Source organism: Rhinopithecus roxellana, chromosome 18, assembly GCF_007565055.1.
Source record: "Rhinopithecus roxellana isolate Shanxi Qingling chromosome 18, ASM756505v1, whole genome shotgun sequence".
Taxonomy (NCBI): Eukaryota; Metazoa; Chordata; class Mammalia; order Primates; family Cercopithecidae; genus Rhinopithecus; species Rhinopithecus roxellana.
The window spans coordinates 60,109,386-60,137,252 of record NC_044566.1 but is presented as its reverse complement, the minus strand read 5'-3'; the positions used below and the strand labels follow the sequence as shown (position 1 = coordinate 60,137,252).

Here is a 27,867-nt window from a genome sequence, read left to right as displayed (position 1 = left end):
TAATTATGTTCTTGGGTGTGTTCTCAAGTTTTGGTTTCAAATTCTTACCCTAGAGAAAGAGCCTGTTTACTCAAATCTGCAGAATTCCCAGCATCAGACCATGCATATAGAAGCACTTGAACAAATTTTGGTGAAGATAATGAATATAATGACTTTGCTCAGAAACGTTTGAGTTCAGCTATTTAACACTGGAATTGGAGCTCTGACTAAAATGCAACAAAGAATAACAAAAATTGAAGTAGAAACTGACTTCAGAAAATTCTGCATGGCTGTAAGGTAGGCCTCTAATATCCATGGTGACAACCGCCCCTTCTGTTATAGGAGCTCTCATTTGTAAATCCACCGTGGGCCCTCCGGTTTGGAAACTCTGTGTAGGAATTCCAGTATCTGGCATTGTTGGAAGGCAGTGCGTTATTCCTGTCCTGGTTTCTGTTCATTCTGCTTGGTTTTTCTGCATGAAGCACACTGTGAAAGGTAACATCGTGTTCATACCGTTCTTTCATTCGGTGGATTTTTTCTCTTGAGACACCATGAATGTTTCTTCTACATGGAAAAAAGAAATGCATTTAGTTAAGGCAGGATATCACAATGAGTTACTTATATTTCACAAGTCCTCTAGGATTGCAGATATTGCAGTCCCTGTTCTCAGGACTTAGCTGTGGCAAAAGCATAATATCTTGTTCAGCAGTTCTCTTTCAGCCTCCACTCAGGTTTTTCATGCTGCCCTGCACACCCCCAAACCACCCTGAGGCTAGCAAGGAGCTAAAGCTTCAGAAATGCTTTGTTTCTGGTCCTCTCAATTACGTGCTTCAAGACATAAAAGAACACCATGAGATTTTTTTAAAATCATACATTTGCCTGTTAATGTCATGCATATATCTATCATCTATTTATGTTAACCAGTCCCTGATATATACTACTAGGAGATGCTTATTTAAACAATCTTAAATTCTAGTGGGCAGAAGAATCAACTGGGGATATAGTTAGAAATATAATTACCAGAGATTCCAACTACTGAATGGGGTCCATGAACTCGGATTTTAATAGCCACCTGAGGCAATTCTGATGGAGTAGTCCACCGATCCACTTTGAAGACACTATCTGCCTATTACCATAAGAGGAACCAGCCTTACTCCTAAGAAGTAAATTCTTATCTCACTGGCTATTGTAAGTCAATGACATTATCGAACAATATAGATAGAGAATATCCGAACCCATGCACTCAATCGTTAGTATTATTTGAACATTTATTGCTGTATAAATTAGAAGCAGCATCTAGATCATAAATGAATCGCAGACTGCTCAACATCTGAAGATCTTTATTTAGCCTAAATGCAAAAACACCATTGACATGTGCAGTCCCATGCAGAGAAAGTGCTTTTCAATGTTCGTTGATGAAGAAGCATTTTAGCAGAATGTTAAATGCATCCTTTTAAAGGACCAAGTCCAAGCCAAGATTTAGCATTTAGCATTATATTAGAAAACTGACCCAAAACTAAAGTCTTCACATTAATAATTCCAAAGTTATCAATTTCCAAGAATTACCATTTCTGGCCTGAAAACTACCATGTCCATTTCCAGCCTGAAAAGATTCTTTTGTTCGGTCTGAAATACCTGAAAATAGCAGGATACATAATGAGGAACTAGAAAAACAAAGAAGTACCTTGCTAACTCTTGAACGTTGAATTTCCAGCGAGTGTCAGGTTCTCGGAATATAACTTCATAGTTATTTTCAAGTGCCTGATTTTTCAAAAGTACATAAAACATTGAAGACATAGTATGTATGTTTGGGAATGTTTATGCTGCCATTTAACATTTACTACAAATCTTTTCTAGAATTCCTTTTGTTTTACCAGTAATCCAATGCCTTAATTTATCATAATAAATGCAGTTGTTTCATTCCCATACTTAGCCACTCTCATAATTCTCCATGATAAATTTTGCTCAATTTTATCTAATATGTAGGAAATTTGTAAAGGTTCTTTGTTTTGGATATCTTTAAAAATAGATGACTTGAGCTAGTTTAAAACGTCCTGAACAGCGGTGTGAGCAGTGAACTCAGTGACTTCTCAAAGTCACTTATAGGATTTTTGTAGATTTACTTGTCAGATGTCTTGTCCTAGCCCTCATGCCTTCCTTTAGAAAGTGGGAGTACCATAGGAACCTAACTGGTGAAATAAAAAGTGATAGTCACTTACTTTGTATCAACTTCCCTCCAAAAGTAGCTCTCCCCATTATGCAATACGATGTGGGTCAATGCACCAGGCCCCATTTCCTTGAGTTTAGAAAACTATTATAATTTCCTTATAAACATCCAAATATTGTTTGCATTCATAAATTGACTACTACCTTATCTCAAACTGAATTTTCTATTATCACTATAATTTATTGTGTTTATAAAACATAGAGTGGAAAGAGCTAAGCAAAAAGGTTTCCTTTTCATTCTTTACATGGGCACTTCTCAGTTGGGAAGTTTTTAAATAACACAACTGGAAACCTCTCATTTTTAAGTCTAATGAATAGCTGAGGATGCCTGAAAAGGAGTATACATATCCAGAAGATAAAAAGTAAACTGAGGCCAGGTGCGGTGGCTCACACCTGTAACCCCAGCACTTTGGGAGGCCGAGGCGGGTGAATCACTTTAGCTCAGGAGTTCGAGACCAGCCTGGCCACCACGGCAAATCCCCGTCTCTACTAAAAATACAAATACTAGCCGGGCGTGGTGGCACGTGCCTGTAATCCCAGCTGCTGGGGTGGCTGACACATGAGAATGACTTGAATCTGGGAGGCAGAGGCTGCAGTGAGCTGAGATCGTGCCACTGCACTCCAGCATGGGAGACAGAGCGAGACTCTGTCTCAAAACAAAACAAAAAAGTAAAATGACTTCCCTTAGGCTACTGGTCAGTTAGTCATTAAGTCTTGGTTTTAAGTGATGGCCTTCATTCAATTGACTCTTCACGTGCCTGTTCATTTCTCGCCCAAGTAGACTCGACATGAACTGAAGTAACCACAAGTGTGCGGCTCATTCTTCCTTACATTCACCGAAGCCCCACAATCTGGGTGTAAGTGGAACTGATGATGATCGTTAGAGAAAAGCACACCTGTAGGTATGCCAGTTAGCCCCAAATGTAAAAAGAAGCCTAACATCGTGAGCCCAGTCTGGACCTATTCACTTCACAATTAACCAGGTAGGGATTCTGCATGATGCAAGGAGGATACTCCACTGTGCTTCCTGCCCCATTTGTATGGTTCTGGATCCTTTCTCCTTTCTAGACCCAATAGGGAATGAAAACATAATCACAAGAGATGGAATATGTATGAAAAAAGACCAAATAGACTTCACAATTAAAGGATAATGCAGGCATCATGCTGTTCTTTGCTATTCTGACAATGGAGAGCTGAGCTGTTTTATATTTATATTTGCATTCTGTCATCTTAATAAGATTACAATGTTAATCCTAATTGTTTTTATTTTTTAATTTTTAATTTTTTTTTTTTTTTTGAGATGGAGTTTCACTCTTGTTGCCCAGGCTGGAGTGCAGTGGCGCAATCTCAGGTCACTGCAACCTCTGCCTACAAGGTTCAAGTGATTCTCCTGCCTCAGCCTCCTGAGTAACTGGGATTACAGGCGCCCGTCACCACACCCGGCTATTTTTTTGGATTTTTAGTAGAGATGGGGTTTCACCATGTTGGCCAGGCTGGTCTTGAACTCCTGGACTCAAGTGATCCGCCTGCCTCGGCCCCCCAAAGTGCTGGGATTACAGGCGTGAGCCACCACGCCTGGCCCTAATCTGTTTTTAAACTAAAATATTCTGTTGCCCTGGAACTCCCAGGCAGCAACAGTACACAGTGTGGAAATCCCCGGCTCACCAGAGGCAGAATGGTCCTGTTGTGACCTGTAACTCCACTAGGAGCGTCATCTAGTTGAGTATTGCTCTGCACATTTCAGTGGGTGCTCCTCTGTATGCCTCGCCTTAGGAAAGTAATTAAGACAGAAAAGTTATCAAGAATTCACACCAAGGACCATTTGCCAAGGACTATTTTTAAATTGTATCCTGAAGTGAGATTAGCATCTCAGCAAACTTCAGCCATTGAACAGCAGAGAAACACTAACATAAAACCTCGTTACCTGCTCCCTGGGAGAACTACTGTTAGCAAATACGAAATCATGGAACATCAGAAAAAGAGGAAAGAACAGATGCTTCAACTTTCTCACAAAATGTCCATAACTGAAAATTCAGAATGATACTTCTTCCTACCATGACTGCATAGGGCTTCATTTCCCAGGCGTGGAGGTTGGTATTATCAATAATAATGGGGGATATGCCATTCCTCATTGCTTTTCTTGCTGCAACACAATGTTACATAACAGTGAACAACATGCAACAATCAGAGGGAAGGGTAAGCGTAATCTCTATTGGTCATTTGTATTACAGGATGCCCTCATCTCCTCATCACACAACTTCAGTGCCATCTATTTCAGAGCCCACTATCAATAATTTTCTTTCTCTGGAATCTAAGGAGGTTATGCTCTGGTGTTCTGTTTTGGGGAAAAAAACGGCAGAACTTTCGGTTAAACTCCTTCCATTAAATTTATTCATTCTGCAGCAGCTACAATCTATGTGCACATCAGGGTTTCCCAGGAGTTTGGAAAGGCATTTGTCACCTCTTTTTTGGTTCCATTCATGAGCTTCCTCCAGGAAGTCAGGATTGAACTCATAGGCACCATCTTCCCTGAAGAAAAAATCATCCGTGCTGAAAATCAGGGCCCTGGGAAAGTCATGCTGCAATTGTCTGGAAAGTGGAGAAATTAGAGAGATGTTTTCAATATTATGTATAGTCTCAGTAGAAATAATTTCCTTCCATCTCTAACATTTAGCGGTTGTAATATTGAGACCACCAGGTTTGGAGTTGTTAAAATGCAGCTTTAAAAGAGAGATGTTTATTATGTCTAGAAGGCATTACTCCTTAGCAGGAGGTGGGAGAGGGCTGAGAGGCGGCAGTGTGTGCTGCTGGTCCTTGAAACTAAGGTACAGTCACTGCCGCTGCCTTCTGCAGCAGCAAGGACTGACTCAAGAAGAAACTGAAGCTAAGTTGGGGGCCTGGTGACTGTCTTTCCTCCTGAGCACCAATCCCAGTGCCCATTTCTCTCCAAGGCACCAGTGCCCCCACCCAAGACCTGCCCATGGGTGCCAGACCCCCACGTTGCAGCCCTTCCCTCGGCCCCCTAAACTCTGAGCTGGCCCATTTCCTTGGAGCTCTGTTCTCTGTAAGGACCCATCTGAGAAGCTAGTTCTAGTATGAAATGTGGGTAAGTGATGCATGTGCTCTACTTTATTAGGTAACATATTTATGTTTTAATGATGGCCTGAGCCAAATGGGAGAAAAGCAAAATGGGAGAAGGAAAGCGACAGAGCCACTGTCCCCTACCTTCCTACCCTCCACCACTCTGAGCGTAAGTAGGAAATATCACAGCAAAAAGAAACACCACCATGGAGCTCCCCTTTAAAGCAAAACCAAAACAAAATGAATATGCTTATTCAGTGCTGCACAAAAGAACTTCAAAGAGAAGATGTTTCCACTTGAAATCCTCGCTCGTACTATCTTTTGGCAGAAGGTGGATGTCATGCTCTGGAGGAACTGGAGACATCTCTGAGCTTCATTTCCTCATCTGTAAAAACTGAGGACAAACAAACCCAGCCAACAAACAGAAAATATGGTCACGTGGCCATGCTCAGAAGAAGAAGATATTTAAAAATCGGAGGAAAAAACGTTGGAGAATGACAAGGACAGGAAATGCAAAGAGAAAGCAAAGCTATTCAATGTCTTTTTTGTTGTTGGTCTTCTCCATGGAGCAGAATGATCTTTAATTCAGGAAGAATGGAACAAACATGAGGCCTTGGAGCCACAGATGAGTAAGCACTTCAGGTGCCCTGACAGGCTTGGGAGCCTCTGTTTTCTCAACTGTAAAACACAGATAATTATCCCTACCTATTACACAGAGCTTCTAATCAGACAGAAATGAGGCCAGTATGAGAAAACATTTTGTACCCAGTAAGGCACTTTACAGAAGTAAAGTGGTGTTATAATAACCATGAGGCCACATTGACCAACCTAGACTGTTTCTGTGCCACGGTAATAAACACATTGGAGAGCGCGTGTCAAGCAGCCCTTGAGGTACTGCAGTGAATTAAGAGAGATGAAAGACAAAAGTAAAATGCTTCCATTTTCAAAAATGAGTGAATACACATTCCAGAAATGGTAACTAAATAGCTGTCAAAATTCTTCAGAAGCTTGATAGCATTTAAAAAGAAGGCAGCCTAGATCGCTGAAAAAGTAATTCCAAACCAAATGCATTTTTTTAAATGAACTAAACAGTGGCAAACAAGGAAATTCAGTGGACATACTATCTTTGTTTAAACAGGAATCGGACAGTCTCCCTTGATAGCCTTGTGGGGGAAATGCGGCCAGTAGATAATATACTTTAATACCAAAAGAATATTAGTTAATTATCCAACTCATTAAACATTTATTGAGCACCTAACATGTGCCAAGTGCCAGGTGAAGCGTTAAGGTACAGAAAGTAGCTGCTTTCAAGGAATTCATGGCCCAGCCAAAGGAGCCAGCGCAGCGCACAGAGGAAAAAGCTGGCCCAGCAAAGCGCTGAGAGAAAGGGTCCGGAGCCGGGAAAGGAATGCGAAGGAGTGATGCAAGTTTGACTTAGTCCCTGAGGGATGAGAAAACTGTTGCCTCTTAGGGGAGGGGCTGAGAACACCGGCAGGAAAGAGAGGAGGAAGCGAGTGCCCTAGGGCTTGTTAGGGGAGAAGAGGCTGTAGGGAAAAGCAGAAAGATTCTAAGGGTTAAAAGAAGCAAATGATCTTTGCAACACTGTTTTCAATTCTGACTGCCACACAATTTAAAGAGAAATTTGGCCACCTTGAAGGTGTCCAGAGAAGAGTGACCAGGTACATACAAGGTCCAGAAACCATGTCGGAGGAGCAGAGATCCTCGAAGACAAGCAGAGTGTTTCAGGCAGAACAGATAATAAAAGGGATAAGGTGATAGTTCTCAGACGCTGGGAAGCCTGTTGTGTGGATGCGGGAATGAACTTCTTCTGTGTTGGCAGTTTGGGCTGGGCTCAGGTGGGCCGATCTGCGGGCCTTGCCTGGGGTCCCTGCGGCAGCTGCGTCACCTGACAACGTGGGGCTGGGCATAGTGCCCTAAACAGGGTCCTTCACACGTGTGGTGGTGCTGGCTCTCACTCCGCAGGGCCTGTCATCCCGAAAGAGGCGCACCCAGGCCTCTTCACCGCGGTATCTCAAGAGAGCACGACAAGAAGCTGCTTGCCAGCGCTCCCGCACCTTCTGTTGGTCAAAGCGAGTCACTTTGCCGGCCCACATTGAAGGACGAGGAAAGCAGACTTCTTGATGGAAGGAAGAGCAAAGAAAACGTGGCCACTTTAAATCTAGTACAGATAAAGCCAGTGACACGAAGGGAGGGGTAAGTATAAAGACTTGATGAACCCATGCTCATAGTTTCCATATGAATGTTTGTTATTCCACTTTAAAGATAGGCAAATCGAAAAGTCCAAACCTTAACCTCCGATGCAAACAATTATAGACAGGAAGAACATCTAAGGGTAGCACTGATGCATTTTCAGGTATGTATATTTTATGTTTGTGAACACTGGAGTTTTAAAATGATTTTCATCAATATTATTTAAATAATGAAAGTTGTGTTCAGAGATTAAGTAATAGTGTATAATGTGTTTCCTTTATCCTCTGTATACTCAGTTAAGCAGCCATGGTAACTGAATCCAAGATTTTTTTTCTCTTTCTGGTCCCAGATTTGATATCCCTTCTACACCTGGTTTCATTTGTTCTCCTATTAAGTCTGCTACTTATCAGTTTTGTTTTGTTGTTTGAACATTTTCAGACTTGAATTTTTCTTTTCATATACATACCCTTATCTGCTCTTGTTTTCCTCTTTGTGGTTTATATTATTGATTGGAAGTTAATACTTTATAATATTTCCTTTAAAAAGACTTTAAGGCATGAGTATCCAATTCACTGTTTGTTTCATGTTTGTTTTATTTGAATCCTATTTCCTTCTAGAAAACAAAAACAGCACATAACACTACTGCCCTTTTAATTACAAAATTTTACCTTAGAGTAAAAGCTAAATGGTTCAGGATCACTATGGGGCAAGAACACCATCTCATCATTTCTTGAGACACATCTGACAGTGGCCTCCATACTCTTCCTAACAAACAGGCAGACAAAAATAAGGGTGTTTTTCCACCTTTAAGGCTCTCATGGATTTTTTATTGTTTTTTTTTTTTTTTTTTGGCCTGTATGATCTTCCTGAATGACTTCAAAACTCATTTTATCTTCACCTAAATGTTAAATTAGCACTAGCAGCCATAGTAGTATGTTGAATAGGCAGGACAATAAAAACTCTACTAGCTAAATAAAGAACTGATTAAATAGACAATCTTGAGATTCTCAAACTTAAGTGGAAGCAATAAATACCATTCCATCAGCTTCAGAAGTGATGAGGGTTAAGCCCCAGTTCTATCTTTATGGTGGTCAGGAGCCTCATGCATTAGGGAAATTGAGAGAATGAAAATAAAAGGGAAAAAATAGAAAGGCAATTAATTCCATATAACCTTCACCTGCCACAAACCCCCCTGAAATTCATTTAAAATCACTATTATGAGAGAAACTCAGGGACTAATCTTGATTTCACAACTTATTCTTTTGTGTAATTCTTTATTTAAGTAATAGAGAACCATAGAGCTATATTTAGATATCTCTTCAGCCAGTCAGTCACTCACTGAGAAAGTCAGACATTGCATGTAATTTTAACTTGACGCCCAGCTTTTTACTAGGGAAATTTTCAAGCTTGCAAAAGTTAGATGGCATAATATACTCAATCCTCATATACACATGACCAGTTAGCGTCATATGGCCAGTCTTCTCTCATGTCTTTCCTATTTCATCCCATCAGTCACTCCATCAGTGTTCAGTCTCCCTGCTTGTCTCATCAATGTTTTCCTCTAGTTGGTTTGTGTGCATCAGGGACCAAACAAGATCCACACATTGTATTTGGTTGCCATGTCCCTTAAGTCTCATTTATCCTATAGTTTACCCTCTCCTCTTGATTTCCACCTGAACTTCTCCCACCACAGCCTTTTAATTAGAAAATATAAAAATCTCTGGAAATGAGTTGAAAAACAGTATAGTGAACACTGCTTACCCTTCGTCTATGGTCACCAGATGTTCACATTTTGCCTTATTTTATGTCTCTCCTATATATATTTTTGGAGAACCATATGAAAGTAAATTGCAGGCCGGGCGCGGTGGCTCACCTTTGTAATCCCAGCACTTTGGGAGGCCAAAGCGGATGGATCACTTAAGGTCAGGAGTTTGAGACTAGCCTGGCCAACATGGCAAAATCCCATCCCTACTAAAAATACAAACATTAGCCAGGCTGGTGGTGCACACCTTTAATCCCAGCTACTCGGGAGGCTGAGGCATGAGAATCACTTGAATCTGGGAGGCAGAAATTGCAGTGAGCTGAGACCGTGCCACTACACTCCAGCTCCAGCCTGGGTGACAGAGCAAAACTCTGTCTCAACTGTCTCAAAAAAAAGGTACACTCCATACATCGTGATACTTTATTCCTAAATTCGTTGTCAAGTATCTCTTAAGAATAAGAACAATTCCTTGCATAACCACAATACCGTTATTGCATCTGAAAAATTAAGACAGAGTGCCCTAAGCAGGGTCCTTCACACGTCTGGTGGTGCTGGTTCTCACTCCGCAGGCCTGTCATCCTGAAAGAGCCTGAAAGAGTGATTAATTCATAAGAGCTAATGTTAAGTGTTTATTTTATTTTATTTTTTTATGTATTTATTTATTCAGAGATGGAGTCCCACTCTGTTCCCCAGGCTGGAGTGCAGTGGCACAATCTCGGCTTACTGCAACCTCCACCTCCCGGATTTAAGCAATTCTCTTGCCTCAGCCTCCCAAGAAGGTGGAATTATAGGCACACACCACCATGCCCGGCCAATTTTGTTGTATTTTTAGTAGAGACCGGGTTTTGCCATGTTGGTCAGGCTGGTCTCCAACTCCTGACCTCAGGTGATCCACCTGCCTCGGCCTCCCCAGGTGCTGGGATTACAGGCGTGAGCCACGCTCCTGGCCTAATGTTAGGTTTTTAAATTTAAATTTTTAAAATTTCCCCAATGGTCTAAAGAATATTTTCATAAGTTTCAAGTACTGCATTTGGTTATTATGTCCGGTTAATATCTTTGAATCTAGACCTATCCTCATGCTCTTTTCGTTTCTCTAGTTGGCATGAGAATGTTCTGCATTCTGGGTTTGTGTGGTTGTTTCGTAGTGATTAAACCCAGATTAAATGTTTTCTAGAAGCAAAGTACAAAGGTGATGTTTGTGTACTTCTGATTGCACAAAATGACAGTCTGTCCCACCAGGCTAAGTTCAATGCTAAGTTCCATCATTTGGCTAAAGGGTGGTGTTAGCCAGACCTCTCCACTGGAAAGGAACCTCGCTTCCTTTGTAATATTAAGTAATACGCGGGACAAAACTGTGAGCCCATGTACTGATCCAATTCTCTGTTTCCCTCAGCAATCTTTTTTTTTCTTTTTTTTTTTTTTGAGACGGAGTCTTGCTCTGTCGCCCGGGCTGGAGTGCAGTGGCCGGATCTCAGCTCACTGCAAGCTCCGCCTCCCGGGTTCACGCCATTCTCCTGCCTCAGCCTCCCGAGTAGCTGGGACTACAGGCGCCCGCCAGGTCGCCCGGCTAGTTTTTTGTATTTTTAGTAGAGACGGGGTTTCACCATGTTAGCCAGGATGGTCTTGATCTCCTGACCTCGTGATCCGCCCGTCTCGGCCTCCCAAAGTGCTGGGATTACAGGCTTGAGCCACCGCGCCCGGCCTCCCTCAGCAATCTTTACATCTATTTCTCTGATCATAAAAAAAAGTGCAAAAAAGGAGGGGGGTTCCTATATTCCCCTATCTACAAATAATTATTAACATTTTTGTCTTCTTTCCAGGACTGGAAATATATATATAATTTCTTTTTATTTTATCTCTTGTTACATGAAGAGGAACATCATGTAGAGTAGACCAAGTTTTCACCAAGCTCTTTTTTTTTTTTTTTTTTTTTTGAAGACAGAGTCTTGCTCTGTCACCCAGGCTGGAGTGCAGTGGTGCGATCTCGGCTCACTGCAGCCTCCGCCTCCTGGGTTCAAGCGATTCTCCTGCCTCAGCCTCCTGAGTAGTTGGGATTACAGGCATGTGCCACCATGCCCAGCTAATTTTTGTATTTTTAGTAGTGATGAGGTTTCACCATGTTGGCCAGGCTGGTCTCGAACTCCTGACCTCGGGTGATCCGCCCGCCTAGGCCGCCCAAAGTGCTGGGATTACAGGCGTGAACCACTGTGCCTGGGCTAACCAAGCTTTTTTCCATAGCAAATTATTTCCCACCTTATAAAATATTCTATGACATGATTTTAAATGATACGGCATACTTATTCCTACGGATGTGCCATAATGTAATGCCTAACCAATAACTTAATGCTTAACCAATGGTCTATGGTTACTCATTTCGTTTGTCCCTACTTCTTTTTTTTTTTTTTTGAGACGGAGTCTTGCTCTGTCGCCCGGGCTAGAGTGCAGTGGCCGGATCTCAGCTCACTGCAAGCTCCGCCTCTGGGATTTGCCATTCTCCTGCCTCAGCCTCCGTAGTAGCTGGGACTACAGGCGCCTGCCACCTCGCTCGGCTAGTTTTTTTTTTTTTTTTTTTTTTTTTTTTGAGACGGAGTCTTGCTCTGTCGCCCGGGCTGGAGTGCAGTGGCCGGATCTCAGCTCACTGCAAGCTCCGCCTCCTGGGTTCACGCCATTCTCCTGCCTCAGCCTCCCGAGTAGCTGGGACTACAGGCGCCTGCCAGGTCGCCCGGCTAGTTTTTTGTATTTTTAGTAGAGACGGGGTTTCACCGTGTTAGCCAGGATGGTCTCGATCTCCTGACCTCGTGATCCGCCCGTCTCGGCCTCCCAAAGTGCTGGGATTACAGGCTTGAGCCACCGCGCCCGGCGCTACTTCTTTAATTATCAGCAAGATTAGCTTGGGTGTGTGTTGATCATTTAGAGATATTCTTTTGTGAACTGCACTGTCACGTCCTTTGATGAATAAAGCCTCCTTATTAGGAGGTTTATCTTTCTTATTGAATGTCAATTTTTTATTATGTACAGCAATTGCTTTTTAATTTTGTTTATAATAATCTCTAAAAGTCTAAATTTTAGTTGGGTTCAGTGGCTTTCTTTTCTTTTCTTGTCTCTGATTCCTCTCATGATTGGCTAAGATTGGTTGTTCCAATACATTCTATTATTTTTTTAAAAGAGTACTAAGCAGTGAACAAAGAGCTTCGCATATATTCTCTCTCTTTAACCTTTATAACTTAATTTTATGAAGTAAATCATTTTACTTTTACTTGGTTTACAAATAAAGAAACCAGGGCTTCAAGATCTTAAAAACTGGCTTGGGTTTCTACCATTTGCATGTGGGGCTGCCAGAACCTTACCTCAGGTCTACTCAGTCAGGGCACATGGGTGTTACAGACTTTGTGAGCTCTTGGGGATCTGAGAAAGCCTTGCTGTTGTCTTTGTATGAGAGACAACAGGCTAGATGAGAATTACTGAACTACAATCTTTTTCCCACAGGCATTAATATTTTAAATGTAGGTTCCAGTTCAACGTGGGTTCACATGCATTGAACAGAAACCCCAGTTAGTGGATTTCCAACAGTGGTGGCTTCAATAAAATTAAAGTGTCTATATCTTGCACGTAAAAATCCAGAGGTAGAATCCAGAGCTGGTATCACAACTCCATGATCAACATGGACCCAGGAGTCTAGCATTTTTTTTGGCATGAGGCTTCCATTCTTCAGAGGGCCTCCTAGTGGCCACTGCAGGGCCAGGCTGCACCTCCATGTTCCACACAGCCGAAGAGGCAAGGGGGCCTTGAAAACTAGTTTTATAGTTGGGCACACTGCCACACCCAACAACGTGTGCTTGCTAAAGAAGAAAGGGAAGTTAACTAACAGCTTTTGCAACAGTCTTTCCAGGATATATCTAGATATTTATTTTTTTATCACTTCTGAGTCTTCAAGTCAAATATGTTCTATGATATCTTTATTTGTTGCTTTGGTTGTATTTGCTCTGGTGATTTTTGGCTATATTGATTTTCACATTTGTCTTCTACATTATTGTTTGATTTTCTGCATTGTGACTCTGCTTATCTCTAATACACTTCAAAATTCCGACACTTACTTTAGAGTCTTTTATATATCATTTAACTCCTTTTTAATTTTCTGCTTCTTAATCAACTTCCTTCATATTTCAGAGTCCTAATCAGGAGTTTTGCTTTAATCTTTTATATCATAGGAATTTTTTAGAAAAAATGTAAATATAGAGAAAGACAAAAGAAATAATAAAACACCTGCATACCCACCACCTAGAGCTCATAATCATGAACATTTTCTCATACTTGTTTTGTTGGCTTAAAATTCAGCCAACCCCCCACCTTAACTCTGGCACTCCCAGACACCTTTACCATGCTTCTCTCTCCCTTTTTCAACGCGCTTATCAACACCTACATTAACATACGGTTTCCTTAGAGGTTACATCCATTTCCCTACCTCTGGCACATAATGTCCACAAGGGCAGGATCTTTGTTTTGTTCACTGATGATTCCCAAGTACCTAGAACACTGTGTGGAACATATAAACACTCAATAAATATTTATTGAATTAAAAAATGAAGGAGCATTACATTTTTTAGATCTGTTCATGTTGATATACTTAGTCCATTTTCTTTAACTGCTACATAGTACTCCATTATCAGCAAAATAATAAATATAGCCAATGTTTATTAAGTGCTTATTGTGTGCTAACCACTATTCTAGAGGCTTTACATTTTTTACATAATGCTCAAATAGACCTGGGCTATAAGTACTGTTATTAATCCCCAACCCCCATGTTACAGACAAAGAAATTAAGGCCAACGAGTGGTACAGCTGGATTAAAACCTAGGAGTCTGGCCCCAGAGGTGCACACTACACTGCTGTGCTTGAGCGCTATAAAATAACCACATTTATTTATGTATTTTCTCTAGTGATACTTGTTTGCAATTTTCCAATTTCAGTGAACTTCCTTTGCCTACCTGTTGTGCGTATGTGGACATTTCTTGGGGATATATAGCTCCAGTGGCATACCTATGAAATCCTTTGCTTATTTTTTGAGAGAACAGAGCAGAGCAGATGCTAAAATTGTCTTTTTTCCTTGAGAATTTTTTTTTTCTCTGATAGAATACATGTTCCATGAAGGCAGGGATTTTTGTCTCCTTTGTCCACTGCTCCATTCTGAGCATCTAGAATGCCAGGCACATGGGAGGTGCTCAGTAAATATCTGTGAATATATTAATGGCTCTTGGCTACAATGCTCTTTTGGCCTAATTATCCAAACTCTTTTTATTCACCCCCACCCCCACCAAGACGGAGTCTTGCTCTGTCTTCCACAGCTGAAGTGCAATGGTGTGATCTCGGCTCACTGCAACTCTGTCTCCTGGGTTCAAGCAATTCTCCTGACTCAGCCCCCTAGTAGCTGGGATTACAGGCACGCGCCACCACGCCTGGCTAATTTTTGTATTTTTAGTAGAGATGAGGTTTCGCCATCTTGGCCTGGCTGGTCTCAAACTCCTGACCTCATGATCCGCCCGTCTCGGCCTCCCAAAGTGCTGGGATTACAGGCATGAGCCACCACACCCAGCTGGCAAACTTTTTGTAAGGCCCCAAGCTGTGTGAGAACTTCTATTTACTCATTTTTGTACAATGAGAATTTTACCCAAACCTTAGATTCAGTTCACCCCCAATATAGTTTGGCTGTGTCCCCCCTCAAATCTCATCTTTAATTGTAGTTCCCATAATCCCCATGTGTCATGGGAGGGACCTGGTGGGAGGTATTTGAATCATGGAGGCGGTTACCCTCATGCTGTTCTCGTGATAGTGAGTTCTCACAAGATCTGATGGTTTTATAAGGGGCTTTTTCCCCTTTTGCTCAGCACTTCTCCTGCTGCCACCACGTGAGGACATGTTTGCTTCACCTTCCACCATGATTGTAAGTTTCCTGAGGCCTCCCCAGCCATGCTGAACTGTGAGTCAATTAAACCTCTCTCCTTTATAAATTACCCAGTTTTGGGTATGTCTTTATTAGCAGTGTGAGAACAGCAAATTGGTACTACAGAGAGTGGGGCGCTGCTGTGAAGATACCCAAAAAATGTGAAAGCAACTTTGGAACTGGGTAACAGGCAGAGACTGGAACTAATGGAAGGGCTCAGAAGACAGGAAAACGTGGCTAAGTTTGGAACTTCCTAGAGACTTGTTGAATGGCTTTGACCAAAATGCTGATAGTGCTCTGGACAATGAAGTCTAGGCTGACGTGGTCTCGGAAATGCGGAACTTATTGGGAACTGGAGTAAAGGTCACTCTTGCTATGCAAAGAGATTGGTGGCATTTTGCCTCTGCCCTAGAGATCTGTGGAACTTTGAACTTGAGAGAGACAATTTAGGGTATTTGGTTGAAGAAATTTCTAAGCAGCAAAGCATTCAAGAGGAAGCAGAGCATAAAAGTTGGGAAAATTTGCAGCCTGATGATGTGATAGAAAAGAAAGTCCCTTTTTCAGGTGAGAAATTCAAGTCAGCTGCAGACATTTGCATAAGTAACGAGGAGCCAAATGTTAATCACCAAGACAATGGAGAAAATGTCTCCAGGGCATGGCAGAGGACTTCATGGCAACCTCTCCCATCACAGGCCTGGAGACCCAGGAGGGAAAAATGGTTTCATGGGATGGGTCCTGGGCCCCCCCGGCTGTGTGCAGCCTTGGAACTTTATGCCCTGCTTCCCAGCAGCTCTGGCTGGCCATGGCTAAAAGCAGTCAATGTACAGCTCAGACCATTGCTTCAGGGGGTGCAAGCCCCAAGCCTTGGCAGCTGCTACATGATGTTGGGCCTGCAGGTACACAGAAGTCAATAACTGAGGTTTGGGAATCTCCACCTAGATTTCAGAAGATGAATGGAAATGCCTGGATTTCCAGGCAGAGGTGTGCTGCAGGGGTGGAGCCCTCATGGAGAATCTCTGCTAGTGCAGTGCAGAAGGGAAATGTGGGGTCAAAGCCCCCACACAGAGTCCCCACTGGGGCACTGCTGAGTGGAGCTGTGAGAAGAAGGCCACTGCCCACCAGACCCCAGAATGGTAGATCCACCAACAGCTTGCATCTTGTGCCTGGAAAAGTCACAGACACTCAACACCAGCTTGTGAAAGCAGCCAGAAGTGGAGCTGTACCTTGCAAAGCCACAGGGGTGGAGCTGCCCAAGGCTATGGGAACCCACCTCTTGCATCAGCATGACCTGGATATGAGACATGGAATCAAAGGAGATCATTTTGGAGCTTTAATATTTGGCTACCCTGCTGGATTTTGGGTTTGAATGGGGCCTATAGCCTCTTTGTTTTGGCCAATTTCTTCCATTTGGAATAGGTGTATTTACCCAATGCCTGTACCCCCATTGTATCTAGGAAGTAACCAACTTGCTTTTAACTTTACAGGTTCATAAGCAGAAGGGACTTGCCTTGTCTCAGATGAGACTTTGGACTTGGACTTTTGAGTTAATGCTGGAATGAGTTAAGACTTTGGGGGACTGTTAGGAAGACATGATTGTGTTTTGAAATGTGAGGACATGAGATTTTGGAGGAGCCAGGGGCAGTCCCCACCCAAATCTCATCTTGAATTATAGTTCCCATAATCCCCACGTGTCATGGGAAGGACCCAGTGGGAGATAATTGAATCATAGGAGCAGTTACCCTCATGCTGTTCTCATGATAGTGAGTTCTCACAAGATCTGATTTTTTTTTTTTTTTTTTTTTTTTTTTTTTTAGATGAAGTCTTGCTCTGTCGCCCAGGTTGGAGTGCAGTGGCACGATCTCAGGTAACTGCAACCTCCATCTCCCGGGTTCATGTGATTCTCCTGCCTCAACCTCTTGAGTAGCTGGGATTACAGGTGCTCGCCACCACGCTTGGCTAATTTTTTTTTTTTTTTTTTTTTTTGCAGATGGGGTTTCACCATATTGGCTAGGCTGGTCTTGAACTCCTGACCTCAGCCTCTGAAAGTGCTGGAATTATAGGCATGAGCCACTGCACCTGGCTGATCTGATGGTTTCATAAGGGGCTTTTCCCCATTTTGCTCAGCACTTCTCCTTCCTGCCGCCATGTGAAGAAGGACATGTTTGCTCTCCCTTCCACCACGACTATAAGTTTCCTGAGGCCTCCCCAGCCATGCTGAACTGTGAGTCAATTAACCTCTTTCCTTTATAAATTACCCAGTTTGGGGTATGTCTTTATTAGTAGAATGAGAACAGACTAATACAGCCCTTAAAGGAGACTGACGGAGAGGATTCTTCTTGGATCCCAGCACCTCTGAATGCTACTGACATTCTCCTTGAAGACTTTAAACTGGGACATAGAAAACAGATTCCATGGCTCAGCAGCCTGAGAGCAGGGCAGGAGCCAAGCTGTAGATGACGTAGGCAGTCTCCCCTGAGTCCAGGTGTGGCCAGACCTGGGCAGTGCTGCCACCCACCCCACCAGGGCCAAGTCCTGTCCTTGGAGAGTCGGGCCTCAATCACTGCTAGCCTCAAGCGTCCCCAAGCCATAGTGATGGAGACAGAGGACTTCATGGCTAGGGGGATTCAGGGAACAGTTCCCAGTCTGCCCTACTTCTCTTACCTTTACCCCTTATACATCCAAAGTAGACCATGTTCGTGAGATCCAAAACCAGATTCCCAAGGAGCCCTCGTTCTCATTTGTCAGTGTGGTCCCACAAACTGCTGAGCAGAAATTCCTTTCAGTATCTTGCATGTGAACAGCCCCTTTTGTAGACTCTTACAGCTGTGCAGGTTTCACCTGTGTTTGTGTTTTGTTGGTTCAGTCACGAGCAGAATTGGGGAAGGAATCAGGCACACCTACCTCAGTACTAATTTTTTTTGGCTGTCTTTTCCCAAAATGTCATAGATCAGTTACAGATAACAGAAGAGTAACTGTACAGGAAAACTCACTTTGGGCTGTCTGTGCTGCTTAAATGGAAAGGCAGCTGAATCTTTGATCCCAATTTTTAAATTTCTTCTTACTGTAACTATGAGGTAAAGGAGCCAGCACATCAAACATTTTCACCTGCAACAAATAGGAATCATTTTCTTTTTTTTTTTTTTTGAGGCAGAGTCTCGCTCTGTCACCCAGGCTGGAGTGCAGTGGCTGGATCTCAGCTCACTGCAAGCTCCGCCTCCTGGGTTCCCGCCATTCTCCTGCCTCAGCCTCCCGAGTAGCTGGGACTACAGGCGCCGCCACCTTGCCCGGCTAATTTTTTTTTTATTTTTAGTAGAGACGGGGTTTCACCGTGTTCGCCAGGATGGTCTCGATCTCCTAACCTCGTAATCCGCCCGCCTCGGCCTCCCAAAGTGCTGGGATTACAGGCTTGAGCCACCGCGCCCAGCCAGGAATCATTTTCTTATGCACCAAATTGAGAACTTGGGAATGAGTGGCTCTAGTCTTTCTTTTTCCCCTTGTCTGTTCTCCACATCCATTCATTCTATTTATTTTATTTTGTTGAGATGGAGTTACACTCTTGTTGCCCAGGCTGCAGTGCAATGTCACAGCCTCGGCTCACTGCAACTTCCACCTCCCAGGTTCAAGTGATTCTCCTGCCTCAGCCTCCCAAGTAGCTGGGATTACAGGCACCTGCCACCATGCCAAGCTAATTTTTTGTGTTTTTAGTAGAGACAGGGTTTCACCATGTTGGCCATGCTGGTCTCAAACTCCTGACCTCAGGTGATTCCACCTGCCTCAGCCTCCCAAAGTGCTGGGATTACAGGCATAAGCCACTGCACCCAGCCTCATTCTTTTACATTTCTCTTTATGTGAATAATCTGCTCTTTGGTTTCGTTCTTTACTCAAGAGCCATGCTGACATCCAAGCTTCCACATCTTAGGAAGCATCTCACATTGCGTTTCATTAACAAATCCATTCATCAAATGTTGAGTAAAGGCCTGTGATATGCCTGGCCTTCTTTTAGGAGCTGGACAGAATAAAGTTCCTGATCTCATGGAACCTACATCATATCTCATGAAGCTTATGTTCTAGTAAAAGAAATAGATAATAAATAAATATACATCAAGTGGTACCAATGCCAGGAAGGAAAGAAAGCCAATGTACAAGGCAACAAATGGTGGCAAGAAAGCCTCTTTCAGGCCCTCTTCTTCAGCATATCCTTAAAACGTGGGGAAAGAGTGCTGGACAATCCTGGCTATACAATCGTACTTCAGCAGGACTCCCCAATAGTTGTGAAAGGGATGTAGGTATGTTTGTCCATGAACTTCCCTAGTAATATAAGACCACTCTGTGTATTATGAAATCCCCTGGGTCTCTCAAATGTGTGACTCTCAGATCCTAAAACCCTCATCTATAACATAAAAATGACTACATCCCAAGGCTATGGTGAAGATTCAATAAGCCAGTGTCTAAAAATGGCCAGGCAGACAGTCAGCAGTAACCATGTGCTGGCTTTTCTTTCCCCATTTTTCCCTTCCCCTTTCCCGGACTCTTACCTTGATAAAAACAGCCTTCTCCCCAAGCCATACACATGATCTGACAGAGAGCCTTATGAAGGAACAATTAGAAGGCAGACTCATTTTTCTTTATTATAAAATTTCCTTAATCCCATAGAGCCTCAATATCTTCAGATAACTTGGCATGACTAGAAAATAATTTCTTCTTGGGTTCATCTAGAGTCTGAATGGCCTTAGGCAGGTGCTATTATGTAGAGGAAGGTTCATGAAAATGCCATGAAGGAACTAAGGCATTGACTTATAGATATCCTAACATGTGAGCACATGAGAAAGAGACATGAGACATGTTTGGGAGTTGGAAGTTGACTACCACATCTCTCTCCAACACATCAAAACCAGGATAAATATGGAAACTTATTAAAAAATCTAAATCTCATTTCCTCCCATTGCCCTCAGTGGTACCATATTAATAATGAAAATAAATTCCCTGGTGAGTAATATTTTTTATATTATGAGAAACATTAATATTGACAACAAAAAAATGTAGCTTCCTTACCCTGACAGTTGAAATCCAGGTTAACTTAGCCCCCTTATAAGGCTCTTAATTGTTTTTTCATTATACGACAAATCAAAACCAAACTCATTACGCTTTCACCAGATCACTCCCACTCTGGCCTCTTCTTTTGGTGTACACAAAAAAGCTCTCTGTTAGAAATAGGCGAACACATCCCTTTGACCCTGATCAAGATGTTTAGCTTCTCAGTGTCTTGGGCTCAGACCAGATGAACTCCAAGGGGGTTCCTGTACATCTCCTGTACTTTTCCTATGAAAGTATTCTTCCTTCCTTCATCCATTTCTACTTCCTCTCGGGGCATAATCCACACCTGCAATATCGGATTGCCCAGTTCAGCAGGGTCTTCTTCCATTGTTCCAGCGGCTCCAGGAATGTGGTTGTGGTGAATCTCCTGTATAGCTGGGCAGTCTTTCCTCATACAGCCTCTCCAATGAGCGAGGACAAGCACATACCACACTGCATATTTGCACTCTTTGTTAAATAGATACAGCTTTTAAGTCCTCATTCATCCCAGCCTCCAGAGAGAGGGTAAGGACAAGGACTCCCGGTAGTGAGGAGATTTAGGACCCACCTTAGGAAAATTGTGAAAAATACAAAAAGCTAGTAGTCATTTTCCAAGTAGACCTAGATGACGAAAGATTTGATATATCACCTGTCTGACCCTCCATTTTTATATTCACAGAATTGGAATACTGCCAACTTTCTATTTTGATCTTGCTTTTATTAATGAGAGCCCTGGCCTCATAAAGAAACACACCACAGTCCAGGCCTGCTGGCTAGGAGCACTGTGGAGCAGAGTATTCTTTGGGGTCCAACTGTTCACTACTTAGCCAACCTAACTGGCCCCTGTTCTCACTGTTTCTCACATTCCACTGCTTATTTGGTTGTAAAGTATACTTTTCTCCCCATCTCTGCCTTACCATTGCATCACATTAGAAAAGCATCCTTTCACTTCTGTGCAAGGCTCTACAATTAAAAGAAATAATGAAAAGGTACTTCTCATGATGGAAAATTCCATGTTATCCAGAGATATGAATAAGGAGAAAAGACAGCTGTCAGCGAGCATCCTTTGAGCCTAACTGAATCCATGTTACAAACCATTTGTGATGGTGCCAAAAGGAACCAGAACATTGCAAAGGATGCAACATGCACTACAATGGGGTTCCCCTGACTTTGCTTTGATTGAAATGTAAAGACTCAAAAAAATTCTGGAACACTGCAATAAGATGGACAACTTTTAAGTTTTCAAATAAGATCATTAAAAAGCAAAGAAAGGCTACCCTCTATTATGGCCATTTCATTTAAAAAGGATGTTTTAGTGGTATGCCCATACAATGTAATATTTTATTGAGATACAAAAATAGTAAAGTTCTAACACATCCTACAACATGGATGAACCTTGAGAACATTAAGCTACATGAAATTAGCCAAACACAAAAGGACAAATACCATATGATCCACTTACATGAGGCATGTAAAGGAGGCAAATGCATAGAGACAGGAAGTGGCTGAGAGGTTACCCAGGGTCGGGGGAGTGGGGAATAGGAAGTTATTGCTTAATGGGCACAGAGTGTGTCTGGAGTGAGAAGAAATTTTTGAAATAGATAGTGGTGATGGTTGTATAACATTGTGAGTGAAGTTCCACATAATACAATGCCAGTGGACTGTATACTAAACATGGTTTAAATGGTCAAAACTGGAAGGCATTTTCATACACACAGTGGAAAGCACAGAGGTTCACCCTTGGGTGCTTTCATTGAGGTAGCAGAAAGGACAGGTGCAGTTCCAGGTGAGTTTGTCAGCTGAGCTGTGAAAGAGAGAGTTCTGGCTCATCTGCTGAGAATGAAAGGGTCTTGGCATTAGATCTTATTTCTTCTGACAACAGCTCTCTACTCCTTTGTTCAGCCTTTAATGTTCTCCATGATCTGGTCCTGGGCTTACTTCACCAACGCACTCACTACGATGAAGCCTTCACTTCAATCAAGCCCGGGAGCACACCCAGCTCTCTGCCACCTCCATCTCCTTAGTCGAGCTGTTGTTCCTTTTCCTTGGTTCCGCCACCTCCTCCCCATCTTCAAGGCCAGCTCAGGAACCGTCTCCATGTGGAGAAGATCCTTTCTCCCTAATTAGCCTTCATCCTCCTCACTGCCTCCCCAGCCTTGACCACCATGGCATTTGAGATGCCACTCCCCACTGGCCCTTACCCACAGGCAGTGGGCCGATTACGGCTTTCCATTGGTTAATCCTGGGTAGGCGCCTTCTCATACGGAGCTTATTTGGCCTATGCTTCCCTAAACAAGTGCTAAAGGTCTTATAAGTACTCAGTGGACACCCACCTTGGCCTCCCAAAGTGCTGGGATTACAGGCATGAGCCACCGCTCCACCCTCCAATTATTTCTTAGGATTCCTGGAAGTAGAGCTTACAGGTCAATGGTAAGAACCTATTTTTAAGATGCTTTTTAAATGAAATACGGGTGATAAAACAGATTTAGGGTACATGCTACTTTTTTAGTACTTTGATGTGCTCAAAAAAATTTTAACCAGTTAAAACTCCAACTTTTAAAAAATAAATTCAAAGAATTTAAACAGATGTTTTTCCACATTCCATCCACTTCAAACTATGAAAGCATGTAAAAAGCACAGAAATCTAACATTGATTTGGGAGACAAGACATATCCTAATTTCAAACAATTTTTTATTAGTTCTTTAATCAAATGAGAAAAAAAGGTTAAGCAGAAAAAGATGAACCCACATTTGTAAAAAGCGATTTCCTCCAAATTTTAAAGAAAAAAATTTTATTCTAAGAAATACATATTCATTATAGAAAATTTGGAAAATACAGAGAATAGAGAAAACATGAATTTCCCAGAATCCAACAATACACAGATAACCTGTCAGTTTTACTATTTTCTATACATGTGTATTTTTAAACAATTTGCTCTTTTCTTCTTCCCCACCCTACCCCCCAAAAAAGTGGGGAAGGCAGCTCCTGGCAGGCCACACCTGAGCCTGCCTCTCCACCATTCCATCCTCACCACCGGCCTCCCTTCCACTGAGCTGTGGCCCGTTTCCTTGCTTATGTCCCAGACTTTTCTATAAACACACAATCCACCCCACGGCATGCCAAGGCTGCTCTGCCCCTCGAACTGCCAATGCCCAGCGAAACGGGAGGACTCAAAGTCAACTGCCAAGCTACCTTCTTCACTCCAGAGCCAGCCTCCAGGGAACACCGAAGATTTATCTCAGCTGACCAACAACAGAAGCAGTAACTAATACCTCTTAAAATGTATATAGCACTTTAAAGTTTAAAAAGTCCTCCCACACACATTTAATCTTCACAAAACCCTCTGAGGCAAACAGAACGGATATCCCCATTTAACAGAAAAGGAAACCAAGGCATAGAGGGGTTGGGTGAAAAGCAAAACTAGTGAGTGGCAGAGCTTGGATGTGGAGCCATAAACTGACTCCAAGGTCAGAGCTCTTTAACATAGCCATTATTAGCAAACTATTTTTAATCTGACCACTGGAAATTAAGAGTCAGAAGGATCTTTAATCCTCTAATCTAGTAGCCTCTTAGTAGTCACATATAAGGAACATAAGGCCCGGAAAAACTAGATGATTGACCAAAGTCGCCAGCTAGTAAGTGACGAAGTAGGTCTGAAGGCACAGTCTTCAGACTCCCAGGCCAGTGCTCACTCCGGTCGTCCCTAGAGAGAGAGAGATGGTAATAGGTGGTCTCTAATCCGGTGTCTTCTGCTTAGCCAAATGTCAATCAGGAATTAAAATCCTAAAAGTGTAGAATGTTAGAGCCAGAAAGGACCCTAAGGACCACTCAGGCAACGCCCTGGCTTCACAGATGAGGAACGTGAGTCCAAGCCCCGATGTTCCATTCTGTGTATCTTGCACCCATCATGTTACTTCGCTTCCCAACACAGTCAGAAATTAAATCTGGCCAAAGATGTTTACTTCCTGCTTTGACACTCAGTGTCTCTTTGACAGTCAGAATGAGACAGGCTACAGATCAGCAAAGCGAAAGTGAAATTAAACAGGATTTGACATTCAGAAGATACTTGGTTGGTAACGGATTTACCCACCATGACTGTATCACAAAATAACCAACCTCTGCTGGGTTCCAAGGAGGCTCCCCGATTCTGCCTCTGTCCTCCACCTCCCCTCCCCAGTGAGCCAGAGAGGGTCTACTGAAATGTGTCCCTGGTTTAGGAAAGGGTGCCCACGATCCTCCACAAGTCACATGGCCCTACAACTTGTGAAAATGTAGCAATACTCTGACCAAAGGCTTCTACTCCGCAAGCCAACCAGGAGCACCTCCTCAGGCTGTCCCTCCTCCTAGGGTCACTATCTCGGCACCATCGAAATCCGCACGTGACTGTCCATCACTTTGATTCTTCGGCAGTTCCTTGGTCCCATGGCTAGCCTCGTCTCTCCAGTGAGACGGGAAGCCCTTTGAGGGAAAGGGACCACTTCCTCTATTGAACAACTACGTGCCAGACAATGTGCTTGGCAGGGTAAGACATGGCTCCTACCTTCAAGAAACTTACAGAAGGATATGCAAAACCATGTGCGAAAAAGTAAGCGCAGTCACGTAGAAGTAAACAGGAAGCCAAAGAGCCCAGAAGAGGGTCATCTACTGGAGGGGTGGGGTAGATGCCCGGTCTTAAAAGGCAAAAGAAGGCGGGAGGGCAAGCCAGGCAGGAAGGCCAGCGTCAAGGAGAGAAGCGGCTTTGTTTACAGGAGATAAAAAACAGTTCGAAGTTGCTGAAACATCAAGCGCAAGGCAGGGAGCGGTGGGAGTTCAGGCTGGAGCGGTGGGGCCTAGCAAGGTGGCCGCAGGCACGAGCCCGCGTAATTCCCAGCAGCTAGGTACAGGGAGGGCCGCTTACGCAATTCGCAAGTGAACGAATTTGGGTGCCCATGGCAGGGCTCTGTCAATGACGGTCGGTGGTGGCGCCGCCAGCCCCCCATCCCCCGTGCACCTGTGCGCCTTCGCAGCTGCCAAAGCAAACGCAGGCTGCCCGACTTCGCCAGATTTTCAAAGCGGGCGGCCAACCCCGGGCCACGGCCACGGCCGCCCCGGGCCCCCGCCCCCGGACCCCTCGTTTATCCGCTCGGGTTACAGCGCCTGTTGACGCACTGTGGCAGCCGCCTGCGCGCCAGCGGGGCCCGGCGGTTTTCTCTGCAGTCGTCACCAGGTTTTCACGAAGAAGAGTCCCTCCCGACCCGGGGCTGGGGGCGGCGAACGCTGTCTCGGCCCGGCTGGCCCCAGGCGGGGCACGGCGGCGGGGAAGGGGCCGGGGCCGCCGGGGCTTGCGCGAGGCGCAGTACCGGGAATCCGTCCCCCCGGGACAGCGCGGCGGGAAACAGGACGAGCGCCCTCCTCTCCGTGCCCGCGCCCCCAGGCGCCAGGGGTGGCAGCGGCCTCAGGGGTCGAAGGAGGCTGCTCGGGCTCCCCGCGCTGCCAGACTCAGGCACGGACTGGGGCTGGGGCCGGGACCGGGGCAGGCGCCCGCGGCGGGGGCGCAAGCGGCGCCCGGGAGCGGCTTGGGGCAGGGGCGCGCTCGGCCGGGGCGCTTGGTGGCCCCGGGCCCGCGCACTGGCACCCAGACCGCTGTCATTACCTGGCCAGTGTAGTTTTCCCGGAGCCCGGGAGGCCTCGCAGGAGGTAGAGGTGTTTCCTAAAGCTGTGGCGGCGCGGAGGTGTCCCCCGCGGGGGCGGCCGGGGCGGCCGCTGCCGCTGCTGCTGCTGCTGCTGTTGCTGCTGCTGGAGGCTCAGCCTCCCAAAAGATTGAAGGAAACTGTCCTCCATGGGCAGGAGGGCTGGCTGCGAGAGCCCCGGGTTCCCTTTCCTGAAGTCACGGTCTTGGCCAAAGCTGTTGTTTTTGTGACTCTCCGGCCATGTGATGGATAGAGGGGCGGGCGCTGGGAGCCCAGCCCCTCCTTTCCACCCGCCGGAACCGTGCTGCGTGGGAGGGGGCGTCCCTACCTGGAAAGCTGGGGACGCTGGGAGACTGACAGCCCGGAAAACAAGGGTGACGCACCCACCTCACCTCCACCCCCGCTCCGACTCCTGGTGCCCTTCACCCTGAGGGAGGGGAGGGGAGGGGCCCCGTCTAGTGGGTCTCTGGGACACTTTCCCGGCCTGGAAGCCAGGCCTCCTGCCACAGCCCTCCCCAACTCCAGCCCTGACCTGCCTAGACCCTGAAAGTGAAATCATTTTAGTTGATGATTAATGAGCTGCCCAGCATTGTAAATGGCAACAGTAAAGGCCATTGTCTTCCCCGATTTGTGGGCACCAACATCTGGCTGGCGTCCCAAGGGCTACCACCACTCTCTCAGGGCCTGTATCTTTTCTTGTTTCATCTTTAACAGCCTGCCAAAAATATTATTAGAAAGCTTTGTTGCCTCTACATAACTTTGAATCTCTTCTTCCTCAGAAAAAGCACCCATGGGGGGAGGGGGGAGGGATTGCATTGGGGAGTTATACATGATATAAATGAATTGATGGGTGCTGCCGAGTGGATGGGTGCAGCACACCAACATGGCACAAATATACATATGTAACAAACCTGCACGTTATGCACATGTACCCTAGAACTTAAAGTATAATAAAAAAAAAAAAAGAAAAGAAAAAGCACCCATAAAACTCAGATTGGTTTATGAACAGTAGCATAAGAGCTACCGCCCAGGTACCTGCCCTGTTGCCACCTGAGAAGTGGGGGGCTTCTTGGAGAACTCTTGCAGATCCCAGGGGAAGGTGGCAGAGTCTACCGAAACCATTTATAGAGAAGTATCCAGACTTAAGTTCTCAGTTCCAGGAACTAGGGAGCACCCATTGGTTGATCACCACAGTGACTCTCCAATAGTTCATCCTCAAGAGCGTGATAGAGTGATCCTGTTTTCTGAACCAAAATTCACCATGCCTGCCTGAAAGAAACAACATTCAAAATTGACACCATCCTGGCAAATCCAGAATATATGGTGGCTTTAGCTATAATAATTATTGTAAAGTTATCAATTCTATTTCTGGCAGCTGAGATACTAAAATTGTGAAAAGAAAGTATGAAAAAAGTGTGATTTCCTTCTAGAACAAAATCCAGAGATTTCACAGTTAGCTTTTAGGAAGGGACTGTCCAAGTGGGGAGGGGCTGTGTGCTGAGCATTTCCCTTTCCCCTGGGGATTTCTAGGGGTGGGGTAGGGTGGAGTGGGAGATGAGCTGCTCTCCCTTGAAAATCCATTCCCAGCACGGAAGAAGACTTTCTTCATTCTTCTCAGCACTGCTAAGAAACAATGGAATTTCAAAGACCTGTAAATATTAGGAGGGAACCCATAAGGTACAGAAAATATACATGAATGATAAAAATAGTGACACAATCTCTGTATCCTATCATATTTCTTACAGGAATGTTTTGCCCAGCTTCGCATCCTACCTTTTTCATTTTAACCTGCACTGGCTAATAGGGGGCCACTGGTCACATGTGGCTAGTGAGCACTTGGAATGTGGCTACTGCAAACACACTGTGCCCGGGCCCAATGCAGTGGCTCACACCTGTAATCCCAGCACTTTGGGAGGCCAAGGCAGGA

The 27,867-nt window shown here is 44.3% G+C and overlaps 1 protein-coding gene and 1 non-coding gene across 2 annotated transcripts; both read right to left on the bottom strand.

Annotated features, from left to right (window-relative positions):
- Nucleotides 1-177: 177 nt before the first annotated feature.
- Nucleotides 178-26,723, bottom strand: N4BP2L1 (NEDD4 binding protein 2 like 1). Its single transcript, XM_030922113.1, is given in 8 exon segments — nt 178-543; nt 1,664-1,740; nt 4,260-4,348; nt 4,667-4,794; nt 13,722-13,792; nt 14,245-14,376; nt 14,379-14,451; nt 25,904-26,723. Coding segments are annotated over 8 exon segments (1,017 nt in total). The 5' UTR covers nt 26,092-26,723; the 3' UTR covers nt 178-284.
- LOC115894638 lies at nt 18,118-18,242 on the bottom strand. Its single transcript, XR_004054783.1, has one exon. It is a non-coding gene; the product is annotated as a small nucleolar RNA SNORA16B/SNORA16A family (small nucleolar RNA).
- Nucleotides 26,724-27,867: the final 1,144 nt, after the last annotated feature.